The sequence below is a fragment of the Balaenoptera musculus genome, chromosome 6 (assembly GCF_009873245.2).
Source record: "Balaenoptera musculus isolate JJ_BM4_2016_0621 chromosome 6, mBalMus1.pri.v3, whole genome shotgun sequence".
Taxonomy (NCBI): Eukaryota; Metazoa; Chordata; class Mammalia; order Artiodactyla; family Balaenopteridae; genus Balaenoptera; species Balaenoptera musculus.
Genome location: NC_045790.1, coordinates 107,631,117 through 107,657,440, shown reverse-complemented (window position 1 = coordinate 107,657,440; position 26,324 = coordinate 107,631,117). Strand labels below are relative to the sequence as shown.

The 26,324-nt window shown below is 42.0% G+C and overlaps 1 protein-coding gene across 3 annotated transcripts; it reads right to left on the bottom strand.

Moving 5' to 3' along the window:
- Positions 1–1,660: 1,660 nt before the first annotated feature.
- On the bottom strand, positions 1,661–25,807 carry ZBTB34 (zinc finger and BTB domain containing 34). Of its 3 annotated transcripts, none has more exons than XM_036854421.1 (2): positions 25,765–25,807; positions 1,661–8,164 (listed from the first exon to the last, which is right to left on the bottom strand). In XM_036854421.1, exon 2 carries the CDS (start codon positions 8,152–8,154, stop codon positions 6,634–6,636), a length of 1,521 nt encoding a protein of 506 aa, XP_036710316.1. In that variant the 5' UTR covers positions 8,155–8,164; positions 25,765–25,807; the 3' UTR covers positions 1,661–6,633. The 3 variants fall into 3 exon arrangements, with proteins under 3 accessions (XP_036710316.1, XP_036710315.1, XP_036710317.1); XM_036854420.1 differs by lacking the exon at positions 25,765–25,807 and having other exon boundaries at positions 1,661–4,293; positions 6,630–8,891; XM_036854422.1 differs by lacking the exon at positions 25,765–25,807 and adding an exon at positions 8,492–8,890.
- Positions 25,808–26,324: the final 517 nt, after the last annotated feature.

The window sequence follows — 26,324 nt, the reverse complement described above, 5'->3', positions numbered from 1 at the left end:
CCAGGACCGCATCCCCTTGGGATTATTCCTCTAACCCTGCCTGAGAGGCTCGCCCTTGATTCTTGATGTTGGGTGACTTTTCCAGCCTTAGGGAAAAAGCAAACCTACAGAAGCCACTGCCTCACAACTTATCTGAGCCATGAGTGCAGCTCCAACGTTTTACAGACAAACTGGGGCTGAAGAGGGTATCAGGCAAAGGTATGGCTAGAAGCCAGACCTCCAGATTCACGCAAGTCAATGCACTTTCTCCATCATGCCCTTAGTACCTGCAGAGTCCCGCAGGCTGCCAGCTAGCAATGAAGCCAGTTCCTACGTGGCCCTCTTACACCATGCACCATCGCACTGCCTGCGCGACTGTAAAGGTGAGAACCTGTTCTACAGCAAGGAGCAAGTCAGCTCTATCAGCACAGGAGCCAAGTTTAATCCTGGCCCGCTTCCCAGCCACACTGCCCTGCTTGACCCTCCCGGAATATCTGCTTTTGCTCATTCATTCAATCCTGACTTTGTGCCTGCTGCGATGCCAGGCCCTGTGGGCTAAGGATATCCAGGTGAGGGAGACAGTCCAGGATCCCTGCTGTTACAGAGCTTGCAGGCTAGAGGGAGAAACATTAATTGAATAATCTCACTAATCAAAATACAGCTACCAATTTTTCAGAGCAATGAATTACGCTGTAGGGCTGGAGGAACACAGCTCAACAAAGGGCTCTGTTAAAGGGGCCTGACCTAGAAGGGCTGTTGCAGGGAAGGGCTCCCTGCCGGAGGGAGGCCTGAGCTATTAATAAAATCTGGGGAGGAGTTAACTGGCTTCTCAGGAGAAGACATTCTACCGAACAGAAGTTCATGGGCCAAACAAACCAAAACGTCGAAGTTTGGAGCAGAGAAACGTTTATTTTAGCGCCAAGCAAGGAGGACGGTGGCAGAACTGGGGGTGAAGGCTGCAGGGTGCGTGACTTTCTTCTGATTGGTTGGTGATAACAGGGTAGGGCTCCAGGCCTCTGGTGCTCAGTCTGAAGTCCTCCACCTGGGGGGGCCTTAGTTCCCGCAGAACTCAAAGGTATTTTGTTACGTACATCCCTTGAGGAGGGACCAGGCCCTGCCTGTAGCTGACTATAGTTTCTTGACTGCTCCTCCTCTGTTTCTGCAATCCTTCCCTTTTCTGATTAGCAACCGTTTGAATCTGCGCTTTGGTACTCAGGGAAGGTTTAGGAGGCTAAAGCCTTTCTCCTGAAAACAATAAATGGGGGACACGGAAAGGCTTCCGTACCCAGGAGGGCCCCACAGGGTCTTGCTCAGTTTCACAGAGCTGGAGGCAGGAGACAGGGCGTGTGTACCTCCAAGCTCTGTGGTGGGCGTGAACAAGGCACATTCAACGGAGCCAGAGGGTACTTCGGCAGGAAAATGTGGAAAGGGTTCACCAGCGATCCTGGCTGCAGACTTCAGCCCCCTGACAATCCAGTCTCTACCCCACATGGTAAAGGTCACAGAGAGATCTGCTTCTTTCTCCTCTTTCCAGCGCCACGGTGGCACAAGAGCTTCTTAGGAAATCCTAACCTTTCAAAAACAGTGGTTACAGAAACTATGACACCGGAGGATGTTTGTTAGAGCCTGTGAAACTCAGGGGGCCAGAAGAGGTAAATACGGAGGCAGACCACAGCACATCTGCTCTAGCAGCATTTTTATTTACAAACAGCAATTTCCATTGACTTTATACCATAAAAAAGCCATTTACAAGCAAGAAACAAGAATTCAGAACAAAATTAAGCAGCACTGAAGTATTCATGTCACAAATCTAAAACAAAATGAATACAAGAGTAAAATATCATTTGAATAAATAGTCTTAAATTCATGCTATAAAATAATCCTTAATGGCAAGTTACTAGTTGATACAGCATCCGCTTAGCTAGCTTCATTTACTTCATATGGTGATGAAGTGTGGAGTTGTGAGGTTACCAGTTTATATTGCAAGATAATGACACTGCATTAAGTCATTCAAATTGCTCAACCATTTATAACGGAAAAAAATGTTAGCCCTACTAATAAAAGTGGTGAGAGAGATGGTTTTCACATTAGGAAAATGGTCATTCTCGAAGAAACCAGGTAAGTTTACCTCTTACTATACTCAGGGCAGCAACCAAAGGCTTGGGCAGCAAGTCCAAAGGTTGAATTCACAGCATACTTGTCACTGAGGGGCAGCAAGAGGTCTGTTTACTGAATCTGCTGCAAGGCTTACTCCAGGACTTGATAGAGAACTACACCAGCCCTGTCTGTGCCAGACCCAAGGGGAACCAGAGAGAAAAGGTTCTCTTGTGGGCCGAGAAGTCAAGCACTGGGCAGAAACAGTGGAAACACTCTGGCACTTACTGAAGAGACATATGTGACGAGTGACAACCATTACAAATTTCGAACAATGTGAATGACTCTTCTGAACTTTCAGTTCAGTTGCACTGAGTAATATGAAACCTATGATTTATGAACTAGATAGTTTCATATAAAGAATTTACATAATTCCCCAATACTTTCATATATAAAATTTAATAAATAACCCTGACCAGTCTAGAAGCACCATTCAAGGGGCATGTGCCCTTGGAAAATAGTTTAGGTGTTGCATATTTGAGTCCCTTTCAGTGGAGGCTTCACAGGAAACCATTACAGAATTTAACAATAACAACGACGACGACAACAAAAAAATCACAGTCACTAATGGAAAACATTGTTAAAATAAAATACATTGATTTCTTTAAAGTAAAGCTCATTCACATAGATGATGCCCCCCCAGCCCTTGTTTTGTGTTCCTGCAAATTCTTCCTAGAGTCTAGGCTGTAAAAACAAAAGTAAAAACAAAACCACACACAAAAATATGCAGGCCTATGGTCTGGGCTAAGGGAAAAACAAAGACTTGTTATAACTGCTATCATTAGAAAAGACATCTACTCATGCTCTGGAAGATTTAGAAGTTATCAATTTAGTTCTACAGTATATTCTGCTTAACAGTGAACCGACAGTATCCTTTCTGCTGTTTAAAAAAAAAAAAAAAAAGAACAAACAAAAAACAAAACTGCCAAGGTAGAGCCAATTGGGAGGCTTTCCACTGACCCCAAAATTAACTTGACTTCATATACTGTATTTACAAATATAATTTCTAAATGTATTTACAGCTTTAGTAGAAATTAGAGGGTAGAGAACTGATTAGAATGAAAATAACTGTTTAAAACCACACACATTAGTAAAAGTATAAAATTCTTTGTTTTCACAGTTTGTAATAACAGGTTAAACACCTATAGAAAAGGATGCTGTCACTGTCTTCACATTGTCTACGTATTTGAAAAGGTAGCTCAAGAAGAGACTCAATTATGAACAAACCTATATGAATTCAGGATATATTTTACTGTAAAAGATTTCTTCACATATCACTTTTATCGTAATTGATTTTTGCATTTGTTATAAATGAAACATCTAACCTAAAACTGTACAGAAATAGGGACTTTGCTTTCCAAAAAGAGTCGCTCTAAGGAGTTACACAGCGGACTTCGTCTGCAGAGACGTGAAGTGAACTTCGGGGAGAGAATGTTTCTGTTCTGTGGTCACGTTAATCCTCCTGGCACATCCTCATGTGACAAGGCACAATTAATTGCTGCTGCCCGATGTGAACGGAGTTAATCTTTCACTCGCCCTGCACACTGAGAAGCACGGCAGTGCGCGCGCTCAGAGAGGCCACGCAGCTCTGTGCTGGCCCGCGCGCGGCCTCCCTCGAAGCCCTCTGGGACCTTACAGTACTGGGTTATGGCTTGAGAATTCATTCTTAACACTGCTAGCAGTGGAAAGGGTAAAGTGTTAGCAACATGAATGGGAGCAAGTGGAACTTGCAAAATGTGGAATCGTGATTATTAGAGAGAAACGCAATCAATTTTCCGCCCCTTAACAGTCCCATTACAATGTCTGAACCTGAACTGTACAATCAAAGCAATGTATATTTTTGTCAAAGACAATTTTGGATAAGTCACTCTTTGGTAAACTCAAACCAGTTAAACAAATTTACAAATACAAAGAACTCCATGTAAATAAGGTTAAGACGGACACGGTGACAAGAACCAGGACATTCAAGGCGCTTGCCCCAAGTGCCGCCCCTCCTCACTTGTCTCGTTTATCACAGGATGCTCTAGAGACCTCTCAGAAGGCCCCAAGCCTGAGTGAAAAGAGGCTCCTTCCCTGAGCCTGACCTCTCATGTCCTCGATTTGGGCGTTTCTTGTCACAAACTTAATTTGTATCACAACACAAATTTTTTGCATTTAATTCTTTGAAGGAGAAAAAAAAAATAAATCAAAACCAAACTTATTCATGTAAGGAAAAAAAATCACAAACATTTACCTGAAACCCCAGAACATATTTAAGTGGGTAAACACTTGGGGTCCAGCCTCCCCTTGAGGCACACGGCTTTGACAGGAGTTGAGCAAGTGCTTCAGGGAGAGAAGAGACCCCTGACTTAGGCAGTCTGACAGGAAAAGGCATACTATATACCCGGTTAGCAGAAGTCGCTCCTTAGAGCGGCAGGACTCGCGTGTGTCTGTACGTAGTAACACTGATGTGGAGAGCAGCGGCTCACGCGTGAACAGATCCCCTGTGCTGAAGAGATGCTCCTGCACAGCTACCACCCCCGGGGGCGATCACACACAAGGGCCTGAATGATTTTTTTCCCCAAAAAAACCAAAAAAAAAAAAAAAAAATCCCCAAACACCCCCCACCCCAACTCCATTCTTGGTATTTTAAGAGCCAAAAAAGCACGGAAAACCAGCAAACAACTACTTTTGTATTCCTTTAACTCCTAGCCTCTGAGGTTGGTCTGAATTTCGCTTTTGTTTTTCTCTTAGGTGATTTGTGCTCTTCTCCCGTGGAGACACACTAGTTGTGAGTTTCAGGGCCAAGGTTCTCAAGCAGAGAGCCTGGAGTGCTGACATCTTACCGACAGCCTGCAGCACAAACTCACCACCAAACTGCTTACAACATTACTCTCTGTCGGAGTATACAGTACCAGGGCAATCTCATAAAGCCCGTTTTGTATACTAGAAGCACACGGGTGAACAAAATATAAAACTGAAGACACTTCCTCAAGTACTAATAAAACATTATCCAAATAGGACTCGGGTATGTTTTTATACAGTAATGTGTTTGCCAGCACATGCTTTTGAGGTCTTTTTTCAAGCTATAAACTCAAGAGAGGAAAAAAATTATAATTCACTTTTACCATTAGATTTCACATTTTCTACAACTATACTGACCTAAAAGGTACATAACATAAAAATAGCACCACGTGACCAAAAAATGGTGACACACAGAGATTTGGTGACACACAGAGTATCTTAGAGGGCTTTTTAACTGTTGGTTTCTTCAAGCAGGAAACACTGAGAGAGCGGGGGAGCCACGGAGGCTCTCATCAGCTCACACAATACTAAGATAGATATATTGCTTGCAATTCCCATAGAGTATATCTTTACAAAAAGTACAAATTCCAAGTTCTGCAGTTTCCCTGGGAACTGCATGTAGAAAAAGTTGCTGTGCACCTGAACTGGCTGTTTGAAAAGAGAAAGAAGAAAAAAAACCACAACACTGCTTGGAGAATTTTGTAGACAGAACTACAAATCCCTTTCCTTTAGTGTGAGTACTAACTCACGGTAGAGAGTGATTCGATTTAGTTACCTGGTATGTATGTTTCTACAGTACGGAATGAAGGTAGATTCATAGGCCAGTAAAAACATTGAAAACCACTGCTCCTTTGGGGTTGACTAATATAACACTACTGTATGTAAAAAGGTCAGCACCACGGGTCATCCAGCTTACCTACTGGACAACTAACAAAAATTCCAAATGGTTTCCAACTAGAGTTGAATACATTTTATGGCATTTGGTTTATGTATTTGTTATGAAGCAGAGCTATGAACACTGTGATTTGCTTTGCTTGCTTTTGGACACAATGATTAATATATTTGAAAACCTATTAACATTCTTTTATAAGGGAAATAAAGGGGCAAAACCCTAACATATTAGGTAGGGGCGAGACAGAGTCAAAAGCCCTGTTCACATTGTATTAAATTATATATTCCTCTTACATTCACCTCAACCAGAATAAAATCAAATTTGAGAATGTATATATACTATATATATAATAATTGCTTTATTATATATATATATAAAAATTGTCTAACTACCCCCTAAAAGTAATTTTAAATTAGAAAAGGTTACCCATTTGTATCAGCTGACGGCATCCCAGCCTCCCTCCATGGAAATGCACTGGTGCCAGTGCACACAATGAGAGAGTATGCCTCTTGGCAGAGAATGCAGGGTCAACCAGTTGGCATAGCTAAATCACTGGCAGATTTTGGATGAAGAGTTCAGCCAAAGAGGAATACTGTCAGCCTGTGTTTTCCCTGGATACGCCGCCCTTCATGCTTTGAGCTCCTTGAGGGAGGGAGGGTGGGGGAGAGGATAAACACAATGAAGTGTTCCTTCCAGAAACCTTAGAAAAACTGCCAAGAGACCAAGAGATTTCCAGATGGTTGGGAAAACCAAAGATTACAACAAAGCAAATCACAAATAGGCATTGATTAATGTGCTTTGTGTGGGTGCACTTCTTTACCATCTTAATCAGGAGCATCAGACACCGTGTGAATTTCCATCCGGGAATCTAGGGCCATCTCTGAGGCCGACGCATCGTTTTCTAGTTTCTGTTCCACATACACATCTGTTCTCTCAGGGGACTCGATGCGACTCCTGACCTCAGCTATGCCAGGGTGGTTTTTCCGCAGGTGCTGGTTGAGGGTACCTTGGAATGGAAAGCACTTCCCGCAGATCTCACAGCGGAATGGTTTATCGTCGGTATGGCCCCGGATGTGGTACTCCAGCTGGTCCTTCCGCGTGTACTTCTTCCCGCAGAACTTGCACACAAAGGGGGTGATTCCCATATGGAGTCGCATGTGCCTGTCAAGGCTTCCCTTCTGGTTGAAGGACTTTCCACAGTAAATACAGATCAACCTCTCATTGTACGGGTACCAGTGACCTCTTGCACTCCTCTCCCGGGGGCTGCTCTCAAACCCGGGGTTATTCATCATAGCTTCACTGTCGGAACCCTGCACCAAGCCCTGCAGATCACTGTGCAGATGGACAGACAGAGCCCGCTTCTGGCGGGCACGACCTCCTCGGAAACAGCTCAGCATGGATCTGGATGGGCTGGAATTACTCAAACTTCCAAAAGCTTCAGATACGCCGGCTGGCTGTGAAGCTGCCTGGGAGTGGGAGTAGGAGTAGGCGTGCTGGAGCACAGAACCATAGGAGCCCACATTCACGGCCACAACTTGTTCCCCATCAACCATCTCGGTGTGGTACCCATCGTCTCCCAGGGAGGAGCTGTCGGAACAGCTGGGACGGTCAGACTTTTCCATCTTCACTTTCACCTCAGTGATCTGGCTCTCCCTCCCCAGCAGGTCCCCTTGCTCATGGTCCCCCTCGATCTGAATCTCGTACTCAGAGACGCTCCCGCTGCTCCCTCGGTCCGAGTGCCCTTCCTCCTGTAAACGGCTGCGCAAAGCTTTGCTGGGTGTCGTCTCCATCCGAAGATCACTGCTTGTGGTAGGCTGCCGTACCTGAGAGCAGTATGGAGGGGAGATCTCCACCGGGTTGGCAAAGTAGCTGCTGTCTTTAACTCCGTTACGACTCTCTGGAGTCTCTTCCGCACCGACGGTCACAGAGTCCACATCTCCAACACTGATTTTTGAATGGATGCTCTCTAGGATCTGCGTGCACTTGTCAATGACACACTGCATCTGAAGAAAGCTAGCTGCAGTCAGAAAACTGACAACATCCTTCAGCTGCAAGGACATTCTTCCAGTGTAACAAAATGAAAGCAACTGTTCAAACACATTGGGATTTTTAATCACTGATATTGACAAGCCACTCATGGTACTTAATGCTGAATGGTCCCGGAAATAGGGGGAGCTGGCCGCAAGGACTGCTTTGTGGGCTCGGAACGGCTGACCCTGAATGTGGACAATGATGTCACATAGTTTCCCTTGCAGGCGGAGTTCGTTTAGCTGGCTCAGAACGGTGCTGCTGTACTCGGGCACATCAAACTGAATAAAACTGCTGCTGTCCATTTCTACTGACATGAAGCGTAATCTGAGGAAAGAGAGAGTTTCATAATTCGCCAGTGACTCCTCACTAAGTACAAGCGGCATAAACACAGCCTTGCAAAAATACCACCACCCCCTCCATTGTAGCTACTATACCTCCTGGGGTTCGCCTGAGCATTTCTCCTCTTATTTTCAGTCTTTCATGCCTTGGTTAATTCACCTAAAGCTAAATAACCTAATGATCCATTAGCCAAGTCTCCTAATTACCTGACATTCACCTTGATCAAAGTAAAACATGTAACATATAGTAGAGCCATTTTAGCTCTGAGAACTTGGTATCCTTTTAAGAAATATATTTTTCTGTTTCACCTACCTTTGAGGATCTGAAGTACTCTGTAAAACAGAAGTAAATTCATTTAAAAAAATGCTCTGCCTTATTTGTATATTTCCAATTGGTATTTTGCAAGTATACAGCACACTGGATACACCGAATGGAGCTTAAACCTTTTTAGAGTTTGAGTTGTTGTCTTGATGTGCATTTTTCCCCCTTCAGCTCTACACACAGTTATAGCCTTTTGGGTTGGTAATTCATAGCGCAATGCTCGGTCGCTTTCAGTGAAGAGTTTTCAGACAGCAGCATCAAGAAGAGTGATGGACATGTCAGGAGTGCGTCATCATCTGCTAGTGCTCACGCTGCTGGTGTGCTCAGGACAGGCTGGTTGCCCTCTGCCTACAATCCACAGCCCCGATCACTCAAAACTACAGGAGGGTGTAGAGCCCAGGCTGCATTCCCGGACCAAAACAACAAAATTAGATCTCACATTTATATTTTTGTTTTTAAAACCCAATCAATAGAAATTTAAACACCTCCTGAATAAGTACTGAATCAAAGAGAAAATCAATAAGGAATAAAGCTATTTAGAAAATAAGAAAACTCACATCAAATCTGCAGTAAGAAGGGTTTAGGAATGAAGTTTACTTATATCTTCAACTTACTTAACAATGCACCCAAAAAGAGATGGACAGATATGTGATAAAGCAAACAAAATAAAATGTTAACAAGTGTAGAGTCTAGATTGAGTATACAGGTGTTTATTGTAAAATTCAACTTTTCTGTATGTTTGAAATTTTTCACAATGAAATGCTGGGGTTCTGAACTAACAAATTTTAACAATGTCAGTGCCTTAAAAAATTTTATCATTAAACAATAAAGAATAAAAATAAATGAAATCACTTATGAGGTTAGAAAAGTTACAAACTAAACCCAAAGAAAACAAAAAAGTAATTAATACAGAACAGTATTTAATCACAGAGACAAAGTTTTAAAATTTAAGACAAGACAATGTGCAACTAAATCTAAGACTTTTGCAGAAAAAGATCAATCAGTGTGATAAATCACATCAGAATTTTTCTTAACCACCTCAGAATTTATTAAAACATTTTAGTTAGAGAGGAATCCTGTGCCATTATTTATCCTAGATTTATGATTGAAATCAATTTGAAACCCGAGCGGAATGGACATATTTTTAGGATAACATAAATTGGCAGAATTAAAAAGAAACAGAAGTGCCAAAGCACAAATGATCCTCAGGCCATTCACACTGTTCTAGATGCATGCTAAAATATTTAAAGCATCTCAGTTCATATGGCATAAGTCTGATATTAGAATATGGCAAACAGCATAAAGACCGTCAACTTTACCTAAGTAAAGAGACTTCACTAAACAGACTTACTTTAATATCCTAAAGGAAATACTAGCAAATATAACCTATTAAAAGAATAATATATTATGATCAAATGTAAGAATGGCTATATGTTAGGAAATACACAAATATAATTTGCAACCTCAGTAAGTCAAAGGAGAAAAACCATATGGCCAAATCAATTCTATGCCAAAAATGCATTTTAAAAAGTTAAGTTACTTTCAAAGTAAGGAAAAAAATACTTAATAAGCTAAGAATAGAACAATATTTTCCTAATATAATAGCATCTACTGCAAACTAAAGGCAACATCACCCTTAAAAAGGAAATATACCTACATTCCCCAAAATGTATTTAGTAGAACACAAGCCCCAAGCTCAATATCCCTACCTCCTAGGAATTAAAAAACATATTAGCATAATAACCCATCTGCAAAGTCCTACAGACAAGACTTCTATTTAACTCAGCAGTTTGCAAACTCATTTAACCATGAAACTCTTCTCTCAAGGTACACATATTAATATTCCAAAGAATTAGTGTTCCCTGGCACACTCTCTGGTAAACACTTTTGTAAAGGAATTCCTGCTAGTGCCTGGAAGGCTACAAGGTTGTCTGCCCATCACTTTTTTTACTTAACGTTGTTCTTGAAATTCCAGCCAAAGAAACAAGGCAAGAGAAAATTAAGGCATATAGCCTTTAGAAAAGAGGAGGTGAAATTATCATCCAAGGGAGATATGACTATTTACGTAGAAAACACAAAAGAATTGCTTGAAAAAAATCTGTTAGAATCAGGATCTAATAAGTGAAGGATTTAAAAAATTATTATTCATAAAAAACCGGTTAGGTAAGCTAATGACAAGTTACAGCCAACAATATTAACATAAACTATAAAATACCTGGGGGATAAACAAAAAATAGGATCTACAAGAAGAAAGCTATAACACTTTAATAAGGACAAAAACATGTATAAACAAAGACACATATCATGCTTCTGGCAGGAAGATTTGATACTATCAAGATGGACACGTTCCCCGCAAGTCAATCTATAAATGTAATGCAGCCCAATGGAGTATTTTCTTAGAAACTTGACAAAATGATTTTAAAATTCATCTAGAACACTGCCGTCCAATAGAAATACAACGCAAGCCATGTGTGTAATGTTTTCTAGCAGTTATATTGTTTAAAAGGAAAAATATAAAATTTAACTCATTTTATTTAACTCAATATATCTAAAACATTATCATTTCAACAACAATATTAGAAAGTTATTAATGAGATATTTTATATTCTTTTTTTCCAAATAAGTCACGGTATTTTCACAACACTCTTAGAATTTCATGTCTGTCATACCAAGTCTTTAAAATGTGATGTGTATTTTGCACTTACAGCACATCTCAATCTGGAATAACTACATTTCAAGTGCTCAATAGCCACGTGTCGGCAATGGCCACCATACTGGACGTTAGATCTAGAAGAAGAAATACTGAAAAAATTTTAGAAAAAGAAAAATACAGCCAAACATATAGATGTCAAAATGTATGAGTAGGCTATAATTCATTCATTTCATAAATATATACTGAGAGTCTTCCGTATGCCTGGCACTACAGCTCCAGGAGAGCTACAATTCTCTTGTTGTAAATTGTGATAAGAGCTATGAGATCTTTCATAATGGAGGAGTGGTCAGAGAAGGCCATTTGAACAAGTGATATCTCAACTGAGACCTAAAGCATGATAAAGGTTAGCCAAATATTGGGGGGCAGGGGGGGAGCTGCAGGGAAAGTTCCAGTTTTCCAGACAGAAGGAATCACATGCACAAAGAGATGAGAGCCCAAGTCAGGAAGGAAGGAAATACTGGAGCACTGTGGCACGGCTGGGACAAGGAGCAAGGGCAGAGGCCACATGAGGCTATCAAGTAGATAGAAATGAGACCAGGATGGGCCTTTGGGGGCCATTTTCAATCAGTGAAAAAGGAAGATTTCTGGAAGTAGATGCTGCTTGGATAATATGAATAAATAATAATAAAGTTAGATCCCTTCTTCACAACATACCCAAAAACAACTTCAAGAGAAGGCATTTCTGAGCACACAAAGGCAGACACCAGAAGGAGAAAGGGAGATTTAACTATTAAATAAAACTTTTATACATCTGAAAAATATCTTTTACCAAAAAACAAAGAGACAAATTATGAAAAATATAACATCTATGGCAGGGAAGTATAAAACTCTTACAAATCAATAAAAGCCAAATATAACAACTGAAAAGTGAACAAGGAATATGAACAGATGCTAAAAAAAAAAAAATTTAAATTGCCTTTAAACATAGTGATAAAATGCTTAATGACTTCATCAATAAACCAAAATATAAAAATTAACACAAGACACAATTGTTCTTTCTCAAATTGCCCAGACTTAAAAACGCAACCCAGCTGGCAGTGTTATAGGAAGAGGGGTGCTCTCACATACTTCTGGTAGGCAAATATAACAAAAGCCTTAAAATGGGAATTTCTCTCAACTCAGCACTCTGTGTTGTAAAAAAAAATCATGAATATAGGCACAAGAATTTATCCATAACTATATTCAATTACAAAACAAACAATGGAAACAACCTGAATGTCCAACAATAAGGGAATTATTAAAGTATGATACGGCTATATACTGAATACGGTATCATTACTAAAATGACGTTAAAGAAGAATTCAAAGTTAGTTCCACAAAATGTAAGTTAGTTCCCATGAGAGCAGGAATTTTTATCTGTTATATTAACTATCTGCCAGATAACTGCCTGGCACATGGTGGATACTCAATAAATATTTGCTGAATAAATATTTAATAACACAGCAAAAAATCAGATCAACTGCAAATGAACAAGAGGGATCTTTATGGGTGATGGAAATGGTCTAAAACTGAATTATGGTGATAGACAACTTTTTAAGTTTACTAAAAGTCACTGAATTTTATACTTAAGATGGGTGAATTTTATATGTAAGTTATATACCTCAACAAAGCTGTTAAAAAATCAGGTAATCACAGAATATACAGAATGATATTTCTAAAAGTATGTATGTATTTACAAATATTAAATATAGAGATAATATTAAAGAATTATAGAAAATATTTACATTAATGTAAGAGTAAAGATGTTTTAACTTTCTTCTTTGTAATTTTCTGTATTTTTCAAATTTCTGTAGTGAACATGTATTACTTGGAATGACAAAAATATATGTATTTTTAAATCCCTACTAGATGATAGTTTGACAGACACTGCTGGTGAGTATAAAATGGTACAAATACTTTGGAGGGCATTTCAGTAGTATCCAGCAAAATTACAAACAATCCCCCATGACTGAGCAATTTCAACTCTAGGAATTTATTACAGGATAGTTCATAACAAAAGATTGGAAACAAACTAAATTCTCATCAAGAGGAGCCTGGCTAATAAATTATGGTATGTCAATACTAAAGACTACTATACAACCAGAAAAAATGAATAAGGAAGCTCTTTTCATACTGGTATGAAACAATCACCATGATATATTGCTGAATGAAAAAGTTGAGATGCAGAGCAGTATATATGCTATTTGTATAAAGTACTATGAAAACATATACCTCGCTGTGTCAATATATTCATATATAAATATTAGCAAAATATTTTTGGAATGATGCACAAAAACAAATAGCCTCTTGGGACAGGGATGAGGTAGTTGGAAGGCCCATTAGCTTTCAGTGAATCATTTTGAACTCAAAATTTCTAAACTATGTGAATGTATTACTTATTAAAAATAAGTAACATTAAAAAAATTTAAGGCACCTCATCTAGTTTTTAAGAGATAAGAAAAGATCCTAATATAACCATTAGAAGCATTAATTTGGAGTCGGATATGGATTCAAATGATACCTGCTTTCCATTTGTAAAACCTTGGGCAAGGTATTTTATAACCTTTCCAAGTCTCAGTTTGTTGTTTTTTTTTTAATGGTAGTATCAATAGCAATAGTCTTTGCCTTATGGGTTGTTATAAGGAATACACGTAGGAAGCACTTAGCACAATGGTTGCTTGGCACGTGGCAATCAAGGTTAGATATTAGAGACTTTTTTTAGGGGGACAGGATGGTGTAACAAAGAGAACTGGCTTTGAAGTTAGACTTGGATATGAATCCTGGTTGTGCCACTTTCTAATAAAAATAATAACAATGAACATTTAAATAGTTACGTGACCTTAGACAAGTCCGTTAACCTTGATCTCTGTATGTAGAAAAGGTCTTGGAAGAACTACTGCCCAACATGACTGCTGTAATAGTTGAATGAGGGAAATTCATGCAATGAATGTGTATAATAGCTTACGTATAATGAGTACCTATCTTGTGCTAAACACCTTACACAGATTAATTAATTTGATTCTCTTATCAACTCTGTTAGGGGAATACTATGATTGCTGCCATTTTATAGATGAAGAAACTGAAGAAAAGAAGTTAAGACACTTGCCAAAGGTCCCAGAGCTAACAGATGAACTTAGTCTGGCTCCAGGGGTCATGCTCATAACTGCACCAGACTGCCTTCTAGAAACACAGAAACTGCCTGGCACCTGCCAAGTGGTCAAATGTTACCTATTCATTACAGCATTTTCGGGACACAAGGATGTGTAAATAGTGACTTTTGGAAATAAAGGGCAAAAGAAAGGTGGATTCAGCTTTTTAAAGGTACAGAGTCCTGGACAAAAACCAGTAGAAAAAGGAAAACAAAAAAGCATTTCTGAAATAGTCTGTAAAACTGAAAATAGCTCCACAATGAGGTGTCTTCCTCCTCTGTGTGGCTTTTTATCTTCTTCTCAGAAAAAAGTACAGAACTACACTGGAAAGAAAATCACTGAAGAGAAAAATGAAAGACCATGATTAACACCTAAGAGAGGAATTCCATTTTTCTGCAAAATGAGAAAGGAAGCGCTCCACTCTCCTCTCCTTGACACTGACGCGTCCTCTCGGCAGTGACAATGAGATAGATTCAGAGACTCCTGCCTAAAGCTGCTAACAAGCAACACTCTCGAATAAGAGGCTTCTCAGAGACTGACACACAGGGAATTTACAGGTAATTTAAGTCCTAGTCACATAAAGGGAGTAAAAGGCGTAATTAATCACAATTCTACACCCAGACCTGACTTATCAGGTCCAGTGGTCCTGAAGCAAAGGAAGCCAGAACCTCTTACAGACACATCAAGTTCAAACAGAACCCTCCACTCCTCTGCAATTTTCCAGCATGGGCTAATCACTGGTTCCTCGAGGGTCTTGATTTCTCCCTTGAATGGAATGTCAGTGGGCCTACACCAAAGTTAGATCAATGTTCAATTTTATTTTTAAAATAAAATATATGTATATGGTCAAACTTCAAACTATAGTACAGAAAAATATAAAATGGATAGCAAAATTCTTCTCCAGTGTCTCTCAATCACTGGAAAGAGTTTTTGGGTGTTCTTTCAGAGAAAATTATAAACATATATCAGCATAAACTGTTCTGTACTCTGCTTTCTAAAAATGTATTTAAAGGGTAAGCTGGGATGAAGTGAGAGAATGGCATGGACTTATATATACTACCAAATGTAAAATAGATAGCTAGTGGGAAGCAGCTGCATAGCACAGGGAGATCAGCTCGGTGCTTTGTGACCACCTAGAGGGGTGGGATAGGCAGGGTGGGAGGGAGACGCAAGAGGGAGGGGATATGGGGATTTATGTTTATGTATAGCTGATTCACTTTGTGATAAAGCAGAAACTAACACACCTTTGTAAAGCAATTACACTCCAATATAGATGTTAAAAAAAAAAAAGTATTTAATATACCTTAAAATCTTTCCACAGCAGCACAAGCTCATCTACTTCATTCTCTTTTCTGATTTCATAGTATTCCATGGATGGCTGTGCCACCATGTATTCAATACTTAATCAGTCCCCAGGTGATACCAAAAGCAGGAAACCATTTAAATAGTCATAGTAGTTCCTCCTAGTAGAGGGGCTGCTGCGTTAGTTTTTCACATCCATCGATAATGCCAACTTACCTCCCAAAAGGTGGCAGCAACTGTCCCTTCACCAAGAGCACATGAAGTGCCTGTACCCCCATAACTGCCAATAATGAATATTGAACTTTTTCACTTTCCCCACACTGACAGGTTAAAAGTGGTATCTCATTGTTTTGCTGTGATTTAATTATAAATGAGGTTGATCATCTTTTCTCATCTTCAATGGCAATTTGTCTAAGTTTGTCTTTGAACTGCCTACCCATATCCTTTGCCCATATCTGACTCTATTGAACTATCAGAGTTCTTTGCAAATTAAGAAAATGAGCCTTTTGTCAAATGTGCTGCAAGTATTAGATTTAACTGCAATCACTAAATGACATACTGACTGGGAATTTATTTTTCTACATTTATATGATATGTTCAATTTCAATCTCTTACGTGCACAAAACCAAAGGGAACTCAAAGATAAATAAGAGTCCCAGTCTTGCAGTTCGATACAGGCTTACTGCAGATTCCTCCCAACTCAGAGAGATATGGGAATGGAGTTCATTTTTGATAATGCAGAGAAGTGGTTTATATTAGTTTTTCATTTAGACTAAGTTTGCAGCTGCTTCAGAAAACGATAATGAATTTGATTATTCCACTCACTGAAGACATCAGAATCAGTATTCTTTAATTCAGCAGATTAATCGCAGGTCTTTCTGTCCCATTATATCAATAGTAAACAAAAAAAATCCCCAAACGAGACATTTACATTGCTATATTTTAATTAAAAAACAAGTATATATAAACTGGATATTTTTCTTCAATACCATTAATACTTATTTTAACAATACTTATTTTGGTTTTGTTTGTTAAAACTATATTTTGGATAAGAATGTGAAATACTTCTTTTTAAAAACATACACAAAGAGGATATTAGTTGAAATGGTCTGCTGGGAAGTTCAAAATTGTCAGCTCCCCGATTTCTTCATAACCCTCTTCTGCTCATTCAACCAATGGACACACAAACTTCCTGCTCTCCAATTTCTTTAACTGGAGAATACTTTCACCCCTCGGGAAGCAGCTCTCACCTCACACACAGCCTCTGCCACAGTCAGCTGACGAGACTCTGCCACCACTGGTCTCAACAGTGGGTTCTGGGAAGGACCACCTCGGACATGGGAAGTCCTGACATTTGTCCAGCCACCTCCACACCAGCCTCAGCAACTGAACAAGGGGATCACTGCCACCTTCCACCACACTCCTTAGCCTTCCCCCCTTACTTGGAAAAGCCCATCATCATCATCATCATCATCATCAATTACAATATTTACTGAATGTTCGATACCTGCTAGGCATGTCGTAAAGGCCTTATATGTATTACTTCACTGAATTCTCTTGACCTTCCACCAGAAGGCAGGTACTATTACCCTCACTTGAGAGGTGAGGAAACTGAGGCTCCAAAAGGCTAACTTAACTTCTTCAGGGCTGTTGCAAAGTCTGGCCATCTAGACCCCTACACAATAACCCCTTATCCTTGTTTAATTTGCCCAAGGGGAGTAGCTGGACCAGTAAGAGAGGCAGGAGAGTTGAGGGAAAGGCAGGAGGAAACGAAAGCTTGCCCTAGGTTACCTTCCTGCCCTAGGGTGGTGGCCAGGGAAAGGGACAGTGACAGGTGACAACCTCCTACCACTGCCCAGGGCTCTTACTCCTTCCTCTACCAGGAGGAAGGAGATGAAGAAAGGCAAAAGGGAGCATTTTAGTAATATCCATCAAACTTACAAGCGCACATGCCCTGTGCACGAGCAATCTCAGCTCTAGGAATTTACCACAGTACCCTCTTTCAAGATCAAAATCTCCCTCTTTTCTAGATCTAAGTCACTGGTAGAAGGAAGGGCTATGATCAGAAAAAAGTCCCAGGTGGCCCTCCAGCTACAGTATATTATGCCTTCCATATTCACAGCTTTTACTCCCTCTTCCCCATCAGAGCCCTGCACCCTGGCTGATTTTACCTGCTTTAAATAAACAGCTATCTTCATATGCTAAAGCCTCTATTCATTAGAAACCACGGATCTAGGGCTCAAGTAAGTGGTCCTTTTGGTGTTCGAGGGTGAAAGTCACAGAGAGCAGATGCTGCCAAGACACAGGTTCAGCCCAAGTTCAAGAGAATTCAAAGCAGCACTGAGACTGGCATTTAAAAAGCAAGAGCAGACCGTGAGGGGCTATCCAGGACTGACCAAGTAGCGAGGAAGCCAGGTCTGACCAAGTAGCGAGGAAGCCAGGTCTGACCAAGTAGCGAGGAAGCCAGGTCTGAAAGCACTGAGGACAGCAGCAAGGCCAGCACAGGCCAGGGCAAGATGGAACCACGAGGAGTGAAGAGCGACCAGGTTCGGGAAGAGCACAGCCACATGTTGGGGAGTTCAGGCAGACTGGGCAACCAGAGAAGCGAGGCCATTCACACAGCGAGGCAGTGTGGGCACGAGCCACAGGGGAGAGGCTCTGTCCCCTAAATTACCATACAAGCCAGCCTGGGACACTCGACCCACAGACTTGAAGTGCAAAGTGAAGGAGAAGGGTCCTAGAAATAAACATGCATGCATGCTCTGAAAAGAAAACTAAGATCTGATGCAAGACCATATGACAACAAGGCTTAGCAAGTAAAGCTGCTTGAAATCTTTGCAAGCTCCCACCCAAAAAAAGCTACAGAACATATGACCACACCCAGGCATCAGGACAAGACGCTGTTCTGAAATGCTACAAACAAGGGAATGATACCCCCTAATCCAGATTCCAAAGCTCACCAAGAATAAACACACTTTACCTGAAGGAGCTTTAAAAGAGTCACTTCGTAAAGACAGGGAAACCAGCTGACCATAATCTAACAGACACGGCTGATCCTGGGAAGGGTGGACAGACGCCAGTTCATCGCCACTCTGTTCCTCCTCTCACCTGGCTCCTCCCACTGAGTTTGAGCAAATGAGGCAAAAAGGTAGTGAGTGCTCTTCTGTATGACCACTATAGGTTCACACAAAATAAAACGCCCGATTAATGGAAATTACAGCTCCCTAAGTTTTCAAAGGTGCTGCATATTTAACAATTTCTTATAAAGCACTAGGGAATGTAAGGAGGGTCCTATTATTTTCCATTTAATGTCATTATAGTCTTATGACACTATTTTTAAAAGACTTAACTATCACCAAAAAATAACTAAAAGAAAGCATGGGTGAATTTATTTATAATAATGTCATAGAGGCCTCTGCAAGCATGACATAAGTCCCAGAAGCCACAAAGACAAGGACAGATACATTTAACAACATAGAAATATATAATAAAAAAAATCCACCCCCCAAGCCGAAAGATAAACGACATATTGAAGGAAAGTACGTGCACATTTGACAAAGGGCTATATTATAACTCAAACAGATTTGGACTGACACACAAAATCCTATGGAAGAAGGTGCAAAAGATATTAACAGTTCAAAGAAAAAGTGATCAAAAACATATGAAAAGATGTTTAGCTTTATTCATGATCAAGACCTGTGAATTACAAAAAGAAAAAATGAGATACCATTCGTAACCCATCAGACCTGCACACATTTTAAAAGTGTGCAGGTGTAATCCTGAGGGATAATCTGGTAGTATCGATTAAGATGTAAAAAGCATTCATCGTTTGGCCCACAATTAACTATTAAGAATTAAGCCTACAAATACACAGTACTTACAATAGCATATTAGGATATGTATGTCCACTGAGCATTTTTATTTGCTATAGCAAATTAAAAAAAAAAGAGGGAAACGAGCTCAAAATCCAGAGAAGACTTGTTCAAAAAAAAAAAAACAAAAAACAAAAAAAACAATCAACAATGAAACACTACCCAGCCATTAAGAAGAATAAATAGACCTGTATCCTTCGACATGGAAAAGAGCTCTAATATTTAGCCAAAACCAGCAAGCCATAGAAAAATCTGTAGGTATATATGTGATTCACTTCATGTACTCTTCTTAAAAGAACAAGTATATACTGCTGTATCCATTCTGGAAGGAATCCCATGAAACCATTAAAGTTGGTGACTTTTGGGAATGAGGACTACAGACTGGGGAGAGGGAAGGGAAACAGACTTCTATACTTTTTGAATTTTTTTATCATATAGCTGTATTATTCTCACTAAAAGTGTTTTTAAGACATGTTATAGGGTTTTACCTAAAAATATATAGTTTTTAAAACCAAGAAATCCAGAGAAAGATAGGCTGCAAATGGGTAATTACTGTATCAAGCAGACAATTACAGAGGCAGAAACAAAGAACTATGAGAGCAATGACAAGACTGATTACTTTTGACCAAAGTGAATTTTTTTTAATCAAAGAGAATAAATAAAATCTTCATGGTGGAAGTAATATTTGAACAGGACTTTGCATTTCAAATGGAACAGAAAGAACACTTCAGGCAGAGGAATGGCAGAAGCAAAGAACACTGTAGTGAAAATGTATGGTGTCTGGGGTAGTGGCCAGGGCCCAGGTACAAGGAGTGATGAGGGAAAGAGGAATGCCACAGTGGGAACGTCGACGGCCTTGAATACGAGCCTGGAAATCTTAAACTGGATTCCGGTGGCAGCCAATTTGAACACGAGTCCAAAGAAGGACTCAACAGGGCTTGGAGACGGAGGGATGCTACCCACTCTGGAAGTTAGTTCCGCCTGAGACAAGCTGAGTTTAGGCTGCCCACTGGGCATCTGAACAGAGTTGTCCAATAGGCACAATTTGGGAGTAATCAAAAATTGTACTAGCCAAGGACGGATGTGGTAACATGAGGTTACTAAAAGGGAAAACAGAAAACACAGTTGAGAACAGAAAGTACAGTTATTTGCTCCTACTGTAACATGGTATCTCACGAAAGAGGAAACATCCACACCTAGCCCTCTCCTTAAGGCACCGTTTCATTGACTAATAAAATTCTGCATCGTGCCTTTTGTTAAGCTGTAAGGAAACCAAACAGTGAAAACCAGAACCTAGACTAGTGCCATCTTCCCACACTGCAAATCCATTCTAAAGAGAACCTAAAGATGAGAAAAGACACTTAAATGTCATCTGGGCAAAACACCCACATGGGCCTTGAAGTCCCCTCTACAAAATCCTTGGGTAAAACCCGGGAACTGTTTCCCCGTAATGACAACCAGAGCAAAAGTAAAAGTGTAAAACCTAAGCAAATGAGATGTGCTGATTTTTGAGCCTCCCGTGCTGCTGAGCTCACACCCTCGGTGGTGAGCTCTCTGAGGGCAGGGACTGTGTGCCCAGAGCCCAGCAATGTGTCTGGCAAAGAGAGGCTCTCAGCAACCTAAACCAAGCTGGTGGCTCAAAATCCATGACTGCCACCATGGCGGCACCCTCAGCTTTCAACTCTTCCTGCTGAACACCCAAGAGACGCAGGATCGTCTCACCAGCAGGAAAAATCTAGCAAGGTGATTCACTCCCATCTAACCCATAAACACTCTAATTTGCTCCACTTCATTTAAAAATACCCTGCGACACTTCCAAGAAAGGAAAGCAAGGTTACAAATTTGGAAGTTGTTTAAGGCACCAGGAAGTACCCATTATTCTCCATCAAGATGCTCATGATTCCAAACCCAGATTTGCACCTGCTGGCTTCAGTCACTTGCTGATACTGGAGACACAAATCAAGCTAGACTTTCTCTATCAGGCACTGAAGACCTGAAGATCCCTGTCATTCTCAAACAAAAAGTCATTAAAAAGACCGCAGAATGGAAGCACTGGGGACAACAGGCATGGTAACAGCAGTCACAAGGATACAAAAATAACTTTCCTAGGTATTTCTGCCTGGGTCTAGAGCAAAACTAAAATTGAGCTGTCATGAAGTACAATCTAATCCTTCAGAAAGCAGCAGCCGAATAACACCAGGCCTGCATGAAACATTCTGGTGCTGCTGAAACCCAATGCAAGAAAAAAATAAATAAAATGGCATTCCGTGATGGATATTCATGAAGTACTCATCCTAATTTAAAAGAAAACAAGTCTAGAGTTCTTACTGCATTAATTCATGTGAGCCTGAAAGAACATTTTTATCCAAACTGTTAGATTTCCTACCAAGGCGTTAACATTCTCCAAGTCTGCTCAGATACACTAATTCTGAGAGTGCGGTTTCGTTTGACAGTGGAGACTGTCCTTCAGTCAGTGCAAAACATCAGAAGCTTCTTCTGAGCTTTCCTAGCAGAGTAGGAATGGACTCTTTAACCTGACTGGCAATAACAGTTACTGAGCTCCAACTGCGTTCTGTACACTAAGTAAGCTCTCTACCTGCTCACTGAATCTTCATGACAACACTATGAGATAGACACGGCAGCTATCCCCATTCTACACGTGAGAAAACACTTAGAGAGACTAAGAACCTTTCCCAAACTCACTAATGACTGGCTGAGCCAGGATTTGAACCTGGATTTGACAGTCTCCAGAGCCAGAATTCTTATCTCCTGTAAGAATAAGATTTTAATCCAGGCACAGTGGTGAGAAGTAGGGGTTTTATTGGTGCTAGAATCTTACTGATCACCTTTGAGTGGAAAAAAATTTCTCATTTAAGGGTGTATCATTACACCAACACAGTGATAACTAAGGGGTTACAATTCCTTGTACTTTGCAGCCATTTCTCTGCATAATGTCCATTCTTTTTACTTCTGTCTATGAAGTGGGCAATTAGATGTAAAATCCTATCATGAAATAGAAAGATTTGTTTCAGTTAAAGGAATGAATAAGTTTTCTTAAGGCAAAGAACTCAAAAAAGTGAAGGAGTAGCAACTTATCTGCTTACTGCTGGCATTTCAGGGGGCACCAGGCCTGGGAAATATATTAAGTCCCACCTCTAAAGATAAAAGGATTAGAAAAGCTCACCTTGAATTGCTTTCTTCCATGAGGCTTTCCATGCCATCAATACAACCAGAAAATAACCGTTAGAAATTAAACTGCTTTCAGTTGATGACCTTCACTAAGCTAAATTCAGCAGTTTGTCAGCTACAAAACATTAAATGGACACAATTAAGAAGTTTGAAAACCATTAAGCAGAATTTAAACTAGAGAAAGATGAAAATTAATGGGAATAAAACATAATGACACATTATAGATTCGTGATACTGACATTTTTGACAAGCGCTTCAGCTGGAAGGTAAAAGTAGGATCCAGAGACATGTAGAAATACACAGCTCAGTAAATACACCGAGGTTCAGCAGCCTATCATTTCTCCACCTTGATAAATTTACACCTAATAATGATGATGATGATGAAAATGTAAATATTAAGCAGTTACTAGGTGCTATAAACTTTGCTACCTCCTTCCTATACTTTTTTTCACTTTAAAACTCACAAAACCCTAGGAAATGGATTTTATTATCCCCATACTACAAATGAGAAAACAGAGGCTCAGAGACATTATATAAATTGTCCAAGTTCACATGGCTAGTAAGTAGCCTTGCTGGGATTCAAACCCAGACCGGTCTGATTCCAAAGCTGATGTACTTTCCCCACAGCCTCCAACTGAAGAATTACATGATGTTTTCTTTTCCCATAATCAAGAGTAAACATTTTAATGTTTCAAAGATTCATTTTATGTTAACTGCACTCGAAGAATGAAAGCTGAAAACATCCACCTTGAATGGCAGCATTAGACGTAAATGATATATGACAGAGAAAACTGATAACTAATAAAAGATTCTCCTTTAAAAAGGGGGGGGTTCAAAAAAATTTAAGTCATTTACCAACAAAAATTAGGAAGTATTTGCATACCTATTACAAAAGCCCAGCTACAGTATTAGATATTACAAGGGCTTCAAGAGAAGTATTAAGACAAAATGCCCTCAAAAAAAACACCCACTTCAGCTGGGACAAGAGCAAGTTCAGTAACCAAGGAACAAGTGCTGAATCCTGTGCTTTAGATTCTGAGTGCCACAAAGGCATGGGGGTAGGGCAGTCAGGGAACACCCTCTGGAGGAAGTATATCTTCAGCAGGGGCTTGAAGGAAGTGAAATGGAGAATTTACACAGAGGAGAAGAAAAAGGAGGCCAGTACTTCAGAAGGGGGAACAAGAGGAGCAACGCCCTAGAAGCAGTCACAAACTCGCTTCTGCAGGAGACAGACTGGGAGGAGAAGCAGCAAATAAGGTCCAAGGAGGTGAGGAGAGCCTTGAAAAGACACGGTGGGCACTGACTGGACGCAGTGTGGCAGGCAGAGGAGGTACTCAGCTTTGAATAGTGGTATAAATACCTGTGGCCTTTTAGCTGATCTCCTGGCCCCCAGCCTCTCCCTTCCCCTCCTGTAAATGATCATGAACCACCCCTAGTCTCTTGCCTCTCACCACTGCCTTTAGAATAGTTTCAACTTTGGCCTGGTGTTCAAGTTCTTTCAGGAACTAGCCCAGCCAATCTTTCCTTATTCCCTTCCTTTAAGCACCCTTCTCTACAAGGAAACCGGTCCATTCACTAACTCCATAGGATCACTGGGTCTGATTCTTCTTTTCCTATCTGAGTCCTACTCATCCTTTAACAGCCAGCTCAAACCTCACCCCCTCACTAAAGCCTTTCCTGACCACTTGGCCTATAGTAACCTCCATCTCTCCTTCCTCTTAATTCTACAGCACACAGGCTTGACTCATCAATCAATTACCTTTTCACAGGTATAATCTCAGCACCCAGTGTAAAGCTGCTTGGAGGCTGTAAGTGTGCCTCCTACTATTTTACCCCACCACATGGAACAGCATCTTGACATTTAATAAGCAAGCAAACACTCAACTCTTTTTTTGACTTCCTATATTAAGTTTAGCATTAGCATAAAGGAAGGATGGAAGAGGTGGGGGCGACTTCTGAAGTCAGAGACCAGCTAAGAAGCTGTTGCAATAATCCAGATGTGAGGCAAAGAGGGCCTGACTAGGGAACAAAGAGAAAATGGGCAGATATAAACAACAACAAAAATTTTTGCATGCAAAAACTCAGCAGGATGTGATTGACTACTACTAGGAACAAAGGCAAGGGATGAATTAGGATAAGGTTAGGTTTAGAAACGCTTCTTGGATTCATTTTAAAGCCTGTCTGAAAACAAGTGTATTAAGCGGCTAAAAAGTCCACATTTGCAAAAAGTCTTCGGTGAAACTGCCCAATATCTTGAACCAGGGACAGCCATTCCAATTTCAGACAAACACAGAATGGTAGAGCTGGAAGGGTCTTTAGAGAGCTTATCTAAAACCCTCACTGATCAGGTGGGGAAACTGAGGCCCAGCATGGAAGAGGCTTGCTGAAAGCCTCAAGACTGAGACTCCCAGACTATTCGTGCCCCAAGGCACAGCCGCCTAGCCTAGAAGGACACTGTTTACACACCCAGGCCAGCCCAGCCCTCCGTAATGGCAGGACCGTCTGAGGGCGAGAGTGACCATGGAGACGTCCAGGGCCAAGCAGGACGCGCCGCCGCCTGTTTACCTAGAGAAAAGCCGTGGCGTGGAGCAGGAGCTCGGTTGCAGCCACCAGCAGGGCCGACCCCGCGGCCCGGCCCGGCTCTCCGGGGGACTTAACCATCCGGCCTCCCCGTACAAAGGGGGAGCGCCCCCGGGGCCGAGGGGCCCGGAAGCAGGGGATCCCGAGACGCCCGGGCAGAGGCTGGGGAGCCCGGGGCAGCTGGCCGAGCGCTACCCTCAGACCCGCCAGCAGCGCCCGTTCTCCGGGGCCAAGCAGGGTTGGCCCCTTGGGGGCGCGCGCCGGACCAGAGCAGGTGCCCAGAGCTTCCCGACCCCGCCCGGCCTCGGCTCCAACCCGCACCACCCGCCCACCCGCCGGCCCACAGGGCTGACCAGGCGCTGAGGCTCCCGCCCCGCCGCGCCCAGAGGGAACCGGACAGCGGCCAGGGGCTGCCACCGACCCCGCTTGCTCCGCCCGCGCCTCGCCAGCCGCCCGCCGCCCCACGCCGGCGCGCCTCACCTGCGGAGAGCGCCGCGCTCACATCGCCCGCCCGCGGCGCCCCCTCCGCCGCCGCCGGCGCCAGGCCCGTCCCCGCCGCTCCGGCTGCCGCCCCAGCCCGCGCCCCCCGCCCCCGGAAGCGCTTCTCTGCCCCGCCCCCTCAGCGCCGGCGCTTCCGGGCAGGCGCGGACCGGGGTGCTGGCGACGGGGGACGGGCCTCTCTCCGGGACTCCAAGTCCGGGATCCCGCTCGGGCTGTGTCCGGGAGTCTCGCCGCGGACGAATGGGCTAGCGGCAGCCTTGGTCCCGACTCCGGGAGGGAGCGGCGGCAGCTCCGCGCATCACGGCCTCCCGCCCGCCTTCTCCTCGGCGCCCCCTGCTGGCGGGAGGAGGGCTGCTCCGCGGGGCGCGCCCGGGGCTCCCGGAGCGGAATGGGTGAGAGGCCAGGACCCTCGACCTGCCATCACCCGGGGCCTGCACCCACCGTGCGCCCAGCCTTCCGCTTCCGAGACCCTCGCTCTCACAGCCCTTCGGATGCCTGCCCCTCACCCAGGCTGCACAGCGGTTACCTGTGCGGTGGTT